At 42.5% G+C, this 10,047-nt stretch overlaps 1 protein-coding gene across 1 annotated transcript; it reads left to right on the top strand.

Annotated features, from left to right (window-relative positions):
• The first annotated feature begins 4,844 nt into the window (after nucleotides 1-4,844).
• Nucleotides 4,845-5,770, top strand: LOC122129452 (claudin-4-like). Its single transcript, XM_042704369.1, has one exon. The coding sequence runs from the start codon at nucleotides 5,059-5,061 to the stop codon at nucleotides 5,680-5,682; it is 624 nt and encodes a 207-aa protein (XP_042560303.1). The 5' UTR covers nucleotides 4,845-5,058; the 3' UTR covers nucleotides 5,683-5,770.
• Nucleotides 5,771-10,047: the final 4,277 nt, after the last annotated feature.

The raw sequence follows: 10,047 nt of genomic DNA, 5'->3' as shown, positions 1-10,047 counted from the left end.
TTTTGTGGGGATAGGATCTAGTAGGCACGTCGATGATTTAGAGGAGAGGATGAGGGAGTTTAGTTCAGGGAGGTCAATGGGTGCGAAGGATTCAAGGAGAGCACCAGGTTGAGGGGGTGTTGCCATAGCCATAGGGCATTTTGGAAGAGGTGTAAGGTCATAGAGGGGGAGGAGACTATGAATTTGTTCTCTTATTGTTAGAATTTTGTTATTGAAAAAGGTCATGAAATCATTACAACTAAAGCTTATGGGAACAGAATGTTCGATTGTATTGTGTTTTTTTGTTAGCCTAGAAATGGTGTTAAATAGGAACTTTGGGTTGTTTTTATTATTATCAATCAATGAAGAATAGTAAGCCGATTTCGCCTCAGAAAGTACTCGTTTGTAGCTTAGAAGACTATCCTTCCATGCCAGGTGGAATTCCTCAAGTTTGGTGGAGTACCATTTTTTTTCTAGTTTTCGTGTGGTTTGTTTAAGTGCACGAGTCTGATCAGTGTACCATGGGGCCAGTCTTTTCAGTTTTCTTATTCTCTTTTTTAGTGGCGCAACAGCGTCAAGGGTTGAGTGGAGCGCATGTATGACGCCCTCCGTTAGTAGGTCGATATGGGGTGGGGGTGTGCGTACGTCATTTACTTTGCCAGTGGTAGGAGCTGTGGCAAGAGCGACTGGTAGTTTTGATATGAATTCTGCTGTAGTCCTGTCGGATAGACAGCGGCTGTAGAAGTAGGTTAATTCCGTTGTTGGACGGAGATCTAATTTCATGTTGAATGTAATTAGGTGGTTATCTGAAAGGGCAGTATTATAATTTATAATGTACGCCCTTCTCTCTGCAGTCAGAATTATCAATGCTGTAGCTATTGAGCTATTTACTTTAATAGCTGCTAGAAGGAGAAGGCGTAGAATGATTTTACATATGTTACGCACTCAGATAGAAGCGAATTCCATACCCATACATCTGGGAATGAGCGCGGTCTAGGGAGTTTATTTATTTGGTGAAGGCCCACTTCACTGATCAGCTGTGGGTGGAAAACTTCAGGCTAACCAGGTCAGGATTCGAATAATTGTGCCAACTAATAGGCCCTGCTGTGTCGCCTGCAAGTGTTTGCTGCCGAAAGCCGCATTGCTATAGCGCTTTATAAACTTGCAACATGCGCAGTTGTGCAATACCGTGTTGTGGGAGAAACTTTTGGCTTAAGCAAGACTACTGGTCATAGATGTGTGTATGCAGTATGCTTTGCCATCCATGAACAAGCCAAACAACATACAAAGTTACCCGACCTTGGCGGGGCGCAAGAGATTGCTGACCGCAACAACCGCGCACACCATGTCCCGCAGGTGTTTGGTGCACTGGATGGAACTCACGTTCCCATACTTCCCCCAGCAGCAGGCTATCGGGATTTTGTCAACCGTAAAGAATGGCCCAGTATCATTCTTCAAGCCCTTGTTGATGATACATTGATAGATAGATAGATAGATAGATAGATAGATGGATACTTTATTAATCCCGAAGGAAATTTAGGTCATCCAGTAGCTTATACACTTAACTTAACTCACAAACATACATACACAAATCACAGTAGAAAAACAATACACATAGGGAAAACATGTTCACAGGGAGTGGGGTGTATACAGATATTATACAGATATTACAGTGTGCATTGATTGTGTCAGTGTTGATGTCCACAAGGAAAGTAGTGCAAAGAGTGCAGAGAGATAGTGTTCATGTGCTTGTGTGGATAGTGCAAAGATAGAGTACTTGTGCTTGTGTGTGTGAGGATAGTGCAAAGTGATATAAATAGTAAAGACTGTGCAATGGGCTAGTATAGCCAGTAAAAGATAAAAAAGATGAAAAGATGGACAGTGGGATGGAAAAATTAAGAGCTGAGAAGAGGAGGGGAGACTGAAGAAGACTCATGCAGAGAAGTCCATCTCCCTCCCCCTCCCCTTCTGTGTGGCATTAAAAAGCTGGATGGCCCTGGGGACAAAGGACTTTCTCAGCCTGTCCGATGAGCATGACAGTGACAGGAGTCTGCCACTGATATTTAGAGATCTCTGTGTTGGCACACCCGGTAGCGCGCACGATGCTGCTGTGTTCGCCTCCTCCTGGCTTTTCAGGTAGGCTAAAGGTTTTGGAACCATTTGTTTAATTTGATATGATAGTAGTAATAATAATAATAATAATAATAATAATAATGATAGCCTAATAATAAAGGTAGGCTACAGTTAAACAATATACCTTCCAAGTTTGCACGCAAATCAAGTTAATCGGTTAGCCTACAATAAACTAGGTGTCCATGGGCAATGAGGGGAAACAACCCACAGAAACCATAGATATATTATAGTAGTATATAACAGCAACTGCATATGCTGCATGAGGTGTGGTGTATTAGCTGGCAGTCTGAGAAGCAGTAGAGGAACAGCACAGTTGTCTCTCACTGCAACAGGACGTAGTCTACAGTCCAACTCCGAACATAAACATAAACACAAATGACGCGAATCGCTCGAATAAACTGTTTCCATCTACGTTAAGAGCATTAACTCAATTCGAATAACTAGTTAAACCACCTCCCTCTGGCGAATCGAATTTGTATGCGCATTGGGGAAGTTAATGCGCATCGCACGCGTTTCCAACCAGGATTAAATATTCGCATAGAGAAAATGCGCATTAAAACATGGGATGGAAACGCACCTACTGAAACCTGCGCCAAGGTTCCAAGGCTCCTCTTCTCTCTGTCCCTCTCCATTCAACTGTATAACTAGGAATATTAAGAGACACCTTCCATACTCTACTTTTTGTTTTCTCCATCTTTCTCTTCATCTCTCTCAGTCTACTTTCTCTCACACCATATCTCTGCTTCGCTCAATTTTTCTCTCCTTCTTTCAATATTTTCCCTCTTCACCCTCTTAAATCTCTTTATCCATAACCACTCCTGTTCACTCTTCTATCCTTTCTTCTTTCAATTACTCTGCCCATCAATTCCTACACTTTTTTGTCAGCCTTCTTTGACTTTACAGTCCTCTATCCTCCATCACACTCCATCTCTCTGCTTCACTCCATTTTCTCTTCTTTCAATATTTTCCCTCTTCACTGTTTTTGTCTCATTATCCATAGCCACACCTGTTCACTCTTCTTTCAATTACTCTGTCCATCAATTCCTTCACTTTTTTCAACTTTTTTGTCAGCCTTCTTTGACTTTACAGTCCTCTATTCTCCCTTCCATTTACTTTACTTTCTCCATGCCATGTCTATATATTCCACTTTATCCATCGATCATTCTAACCTCTCCTTCATCCAGTCAATTCTCTTTCCTTTTTTCACTCATTCTTTCTCTGTAGAACTTGTAGAATCTCACTCCCTCTTTCCTGTCCATGGCCACTCTTCTTTCCTTTCTTATTTCACTCTTGTTCACTCTTCTTTCCTTTCTTCTTTCAATTACTCTGTCCATCAATTTCTACTCTTTTCTCAACTTATTTTTTCAACTATCCTCCCTCCCATTTCCTTTACTTCCTCCATGCCATGTCTATATATTCTACTTTATCCATCGATCATTCTAACATCACCTTCCTCCCCTATGTCCATTGTCTTTCCTACTTTCACTTATTCTCTCCCTCTGTAGAGCCTCCATCCACTTGTTTTTTCTATCCCTCTCCAACTCCTCTTTCTCACAATCCATCTCTCTGCTTCAGTCCATTTCAAACTTTTCCCTCTTCACTCTCTCTTTACTGTCTTTATCCACAGCCACTGTTGTTCACTCTTTTTCCTTTCTTCTTTCACTCTTGTTCACTCTTCTTTCATTTCTTCTTTCTTTCTTAACTTAACTCTCTTTCTTTCAGTATTTTCCCTCTTCACTCTCTTTTTACTGTCTTTATCCATAGCCACTCTTGTTCACACTTCTTTCCTTTCTTTTTCCTTTCTTAACTTTTGCATTTCATGCACTGGTATTCCCTTCTGGAAATGCATATTCTAGTTCACTGTAAAATCACTCTTGATTCATTATATAGCTTGCTACTTTAACATGTCCCAAATAAAACAATACCTGGTTATCCATCAGTTTTTCAGTATCAGTCTGACTTTTCCTGATATGTACTGTCACAAACCGGAGTGTCACACAGATTGGACAGCTTGTATAAGGGGAAGAAGGAATGCAAAAAGTGGATGTGGAATTGTCTCTCATGTGAGCCATTTTTTCAAATGAAATGTGTCTTGTATGTGCTGGGCTGAGTTTGTGCTATTTGTGTTCTTCCATCCATAAAAACACAGCAGAAAAATAAAGTCCTAATTTTTCTACAAAATGTTTCTTCATTCTGCATTCATCTTTCCTTTGGTGTGTTTAACTTGTGATGTCAGCCTGAAAGAAAAGGTTTCAGCCAGTTAATGTCAAGGTGTGACGCCACCGGGTTGTGGTGCCCTAGGGACCTCAGGCTTTCTTGGGAAATTTGAAAAGCATGTTTAAAAAAACACATGAACCTATGGTTATACCAACCCACGCAAAGACACACACACAGACACACACACACACACACTAAACCCTCTCACACACACACACAGCCAGGCACACATGATATTTACATTTCAAAGCAAAATTAACATTCTATTTTGCATTCAAATATTTGACAAACTGTTACAAACATATGTGTCTACACTTTTAAGCTAAGGTGATCTGAATACTTCAGTTGTCTGAGTTGAGTTGAGCCTGGTTGCCATGGAAGTTGAGCCTGGTTGCCATGGAAGTCAACCAGTCGCTGGGCTGCTAAACCACCCATGACTCATGAGGGGGCAGCGGCTGTCTGAGTCTCCCCCAGTGACGAGAGAGAGAGAGAGAGAGAGAGAGAGAAGAGAGAGAAGAAAAAGCACCGGCACAGCACCCTCCCCAGAGACACACGCGCATAGAGGACAGCTCCACACAGTCAAAAGAGGACCTACAGAGAACCACCAGAGACCTGCCAGAGGAACATCACAGAACCACCAGAGAACCCGCCGGAGAACCCGCCAGAGAACCCGCAAGAGGAACATCACAGAACCGCCAGAGAACCCGTCAGAGAACCCGCCAGAGGAACATGGTATCAGCAGGACTTCAGATTGGGGGCACAGCCCTGGGCATCCTGGGCTGGATTGGGGTGATCGTGGTGTGCGCGCTGCCCATGTGGGGCGTGACGACGTTCATCGGCAGCAACATCGTCACGTCACAGACATTTTGGGAGGGCATCTGGATGAACTGCGTGGTGCAGAGCACGGGCCAGATGCAGTGCAAGGTCTACGACTCCATGCTGCCGCTGCCCCAGGACCTGCAGGCGGCACGCGCCCTCACCATCATCGCCGTCCTGGTGGGCATTGTGGGCATCCTGCTGGCCTTGGCCGGGGGCAAGTGCACCAACTGCGTCGAGGACGAGAGCGCCAAGTCGAAGGTCGGGGTGGCGTCAGGCGTGGTCTTCATCATCGCTGGCGTCCTCTGCCTCATCCCCGTCTGCTGGACGGCCAACACCATCATCCAGGAGTTCTACAACCCCTTGGTGGTGAGCGCGCAGAAGCGGGAGCTGGGGGCCGCCCTCTACATCGGCTGGGGCGCCTCCGCGCTGCTCCTCATCGGGGGAGGCCTGCTCTGCGCCAACTGCCCCAAGGAGGATACCTACGCCGCCAAGTACTCGGCCGCGCGCTCCGCCGGCTCCAAGGACTACGTCTGAGAGAGAAGAGGAGAGCAGAGCAGAGGAGAGAAGAGGAGAAGAGAGAAGACAGGAGAGAGGAGAGGAGAGGAGAAGAGAAGAGAGAGGACAGGAGAGAGGAGAGGAGAGGAGAAGAGAAGAGAGAGGACAGGAGAGAGGAGAGGAGAAGAGAGAGGACGGGAGAGAGGAGAGGAGAAGAGAGAGGACGGGAGAGAGGAGAGAAGAGGAGAAGAGAGAGGACAGGAGAGAGGAGAGGAGAGGAGAAGAGAAGAGAGAGGACGGGAGAGAGGAGAGGAGAAGAGAGGAGAAGAGAGAGGAGAGGAGAAGAGAAGAGAGAGGACGGGAGAGAGGAGAGGAGAGGAGAGGAGAGGAGAGAGGAGGAATAAAAGCTTAAAGAAAAAGACTGGCCTTTGTAAAAGAAATCGTTGCCACATTTCATTTGTTCTGGAGCTTTGAAAAGCAGGTGAATGCCATGGAGTGAATACCATGGGAGGGGAGGCTTCCGCCTAAGCCAGGGTGGGAGCAGCAGTCCTTTGTGAAGGTCTTTACCTGGGTGTGCACTCACAGGCATCAGGGAGTACCTGCCAAGCAACGCGCTGTAAAGACTGAACGTAGGTGTTGTCATCAGTTGTACAGATTTTTATACCATGTTTAATGATCCTTCTATTATTACATCTGTTTTTATTTTTGTATGTGTGATGCAGTGTATATTGTAAATTCTGACTGTTTAAAAAAATTCTAAAAGATATTAATGTTAAGACATTGCAATAAACATTTTGAATTTAACATACCTTTCCTCTTCCTTTGTCCTAATGTGTTTAATGTGTTTATACTGGCACAGAGGAGCTGATGGAGTATTTAAGTTACTGTCATACCACAGGCTTTCAAACAGGTGGCAGGAGACTCAGAATGGTCCCTTAACGCAAACGAGATGTCATGGGATGTGTGGAACCACAATCTCATTCCCAAATAGTAACTCATTATTGACCAGATCAGATACAAATAATCAAACCAAACTAATAAGTAGTTTATAGCAGGTAAACCAATGCCTTTGATGTCTTAAGAATTAAAGACACGGCAACTACACACAACGAAACAAAGCAACATCATAACACACATACAGTCACTCAACACCCACATAACACCGCCATATGACATATTCCCAAAGTATATTAGTGCGAATACATCCATAGCCTCTCAATAAACTAGCCGTGAATGCAAGGCTTGATTTATCAGTGCCTGTAAACGACTATAATAGGATGGCAACTGCAATTGCACGGAAATCTTTTTTTCATTTAGATGTGAGGCAGAAGTTGCTTCTCCGACATCATGTGACTCCAGTATATGCAGTGGTTTGGGGGGGATCCAAAGCTGGAGGAAATACTGTGTGTAGGACTGGAAGTTGTAAATCTATTATGACAATAATAGGCTGTTTCTTTTTCACGAAAGTTTGAAAAAGTATTTCATTTTTAAGAGTATTTAATTTAAGTATTTTCACAATTTAAAAGTATTACTTGAAAATATTCTTAACGAATCTGCAGTTGCACCAAATAACATACTATACAGTGTGAAAATGTGTTAGCCTGAACGAAAAATACATCTTTAAATATCCAACATAACCTACATCAAGGTTTTCTGAGAAATTTGGTCGCTTCTACTATATCACGTGCCTTTGTGCTGTAACATTTATCCAAGGCTATTCATAGAAACTATAACACCCTTCTTTGTATTTGCACTACCTATCAGAGTGTCTGCTTGCCAATGCTAATCGGGATGGTCGGCTATCCTGCAGTCTATTGTCCCATATGAACTAAATGAACGGTCTTAAAAGAAGGCTAAATCTCAACCCTCTAGCCCAGGGGTATTCAATAGGCGGACCCCGGTCCGGATCCGGACCCAGACGCAATCAAATGTGGACCGAAGCCAAAATCATTTTTTTTATTTAAATCATGATCCAAGCGAGTTTTCATTGTTGCGTGATTTCGTGCTATATATTTTTTCCCATATTCGGTGTGGTTTCTATCTTCCGTGTCCAATACAGAGGTACAATCAGGAGCTGAAAAAACAACATCACTATGACAACTCACTCACTCAATATTGGCCGCGAGCTCTGCGGGTCACGCAGGTTGTGTGTGTCAATGGCAACAACGCGGGCAGATCGATTTGTGAACAGTATCTGTTTATCAGCAAACGAAAATTATGGCGTGCTCTAAACCCGACACAAAACGAAAAGTTGATTCCAAAAATCGCGAATTTAAGAGAGTGGACTGACAAGTAGCTATGCATTTGTGCTGCCTGTGGGGAGCACAACACCGATGTGTTTAATCTGCAACGAGACGGTTGCCCTTGTGAAAAGTGGTAACGTGAAACGTCACTATGAAACAAAGCATGCACACTTCGAACAAAATTACCCCCAGAACTCTGAGGTAAGGGCCAGAAAAATAAACCAACTGCAATCATCATACCAAGCAACATGCAGTGTAATAGTTAGATCAGCCACACAACAAGAGCGTGCATACCTCAACAAACTGTTGTGAGTCTGCCCTTTCAACCATGAATATGGTGCAAAACAAATACAGGAGCACACTCACAAATGGACACTTACATCAGTGCCTCCGCCTGGCCCTCAAATCTTTAATGCCCAAGTTTAACGCACAAAAAGGTGTCACCTTTCACAGAAATAAGGCCAGACCACATCACGTTTTGTGCATAGTTCAAACTTTTTTGTTGGAGTTATGTTTTTGAATTTTGACCGTCACTGTTCCGGACTTGAATGGAAATTTGGCGAGTGGACCTTTTGGGTTTCTAATTGAGTACCCCTGCTCTAGCCTATGAGTCTAAAATTGCATCCTGAAGTTGATTTCACTTCCGAATAGTTTACACGATACCCAATCTAATTTCGTGAGTCATTGCGCATGCTTGAAGATGCCAATAAAGTCCCAGAAAATACTTCGTAGGTTACTAGATGAGAACGGGGAATCTTTCGGAGCAGTCATTAAAGTCTTGCAGCAGAAAATTTCAAAGGAAAAGAAGCAGGTAGGTCTAATAGAGTATCTTATATTGTAATTGATAATAGCCTAAAAACATTGTTGGTCTTTGTAAAAATGCATTGAAAAGGAGGAAATTATTTGTTCCAGTGATTTGCTGATGGTAATTTGTGTTTTTGCTGATAGTCTAACATAGGGTGAGCAGATTTCCCGGACCTAAAACCGGGACACTTTGCGTGTGACCGTAATGCTTGTGCACGCACACGCTTTTTATCCTGAACATGTGCCCAGGTCAGACATAGACATACATTTTGCCAACAGCACACGTAGGCCTACTGTTCACAACATATGGGGTATCTCAGTTAATATTCATGCATTTTCTATGTAGCCTGCCTATCTAAGAAATAATATTAAAAGACATTGAGTGAGTTTTGTGTGGGACCAACTTTATTTTTCAGAATGAAAGCATTATTTTGGAAAATGTACCCACTGAACTTGTGAAAAATGGTGTGAAAAGGTATTTTTCATTGCATGGCAAAAAAACTAACTATTTTGAACTGGTGCCACAGGCTTGAACTAAAGTTATGGTGACACTTTACAGTAAGGATACATGAATTATGAATTATTATTGTGCTTTACTTCATTCCTTTATATCTTATGAATCATCAGGAATTGACACGAGTTCATAGCCTCTCATTCATAACCTCATGCATGAACAACACATCAACTAAAGCATTATGCACAAGTTGTGTTCAAATCAGAATTTGCGCAGTGATGACCACATTGTTTTGCATAAAAAGAAATAATCATGATCATATTTATTAAATCATAATTCATAATGATGTGCCGTACCTAATGCTTTATTTGTGTTGTTTATTTATGAGGTCACGAATGACATACTATGAACACATCAATTCCTGATGATTCATGGGATATTAAGGAATGCAGTAATACATAAATCATTAATGACATAATGCATAATAATACATATACTACATCAATTAATTCATGCGTGAATTCATGATAATTGTATCCTGTAACTTTAGCGTAAAGTGTTACCAGTGTTATTCCAACAACACACACACACCCTATTGGAAACATTCATTCCGTATATTTGTTAGAGGAGTGAATTTGATGAAGTATCATTTTATTGGCTGAAAGCCTGCTGAGAAATTGCGCACAGGTGTCAGCAAAATTAGCCTTTCTCTTCGGCATTGTCGTAGTGGAGCCTAGCTATTGATATAGCCTGACCGTTAAAACGAGAAAGATAAGAAGAGGCTTTGCAACAATGTTTGCAAATATACATTGTAACGCTAGCTGCACAGATTATGCAGACGCAGACCACTACGATTGACACACACACACATTGTTCAAATCATACGCTGGACGCTTTATTAGT

Source organism: Clupea harengus, unplaced genomic scaffold, assembly GCF_900700415.2.
Source record: "Clupea harengus unplaced genomic scaffold, Ch_v2.0.2, whole genome shotgun sequence".
Taxonomy (NCBI): Eukaryota; Metazoa; Chordata; class Actinopteri; order Clupeiformes; family Clupeidae; genus Clupea; species Clupea harengus.
This window is presented reverse-complemented; position numbering and strand designations above follow the sequence as displayed.

Coding starts and splice junctions, on each gene's coding strand:
- LOC122129452 (XM_042704369.1), top strand. CDS start 5,059: ATGGTATCAGCAGGACTTCAGATTGGGGGCACAGCCCTGGGCATCCTG.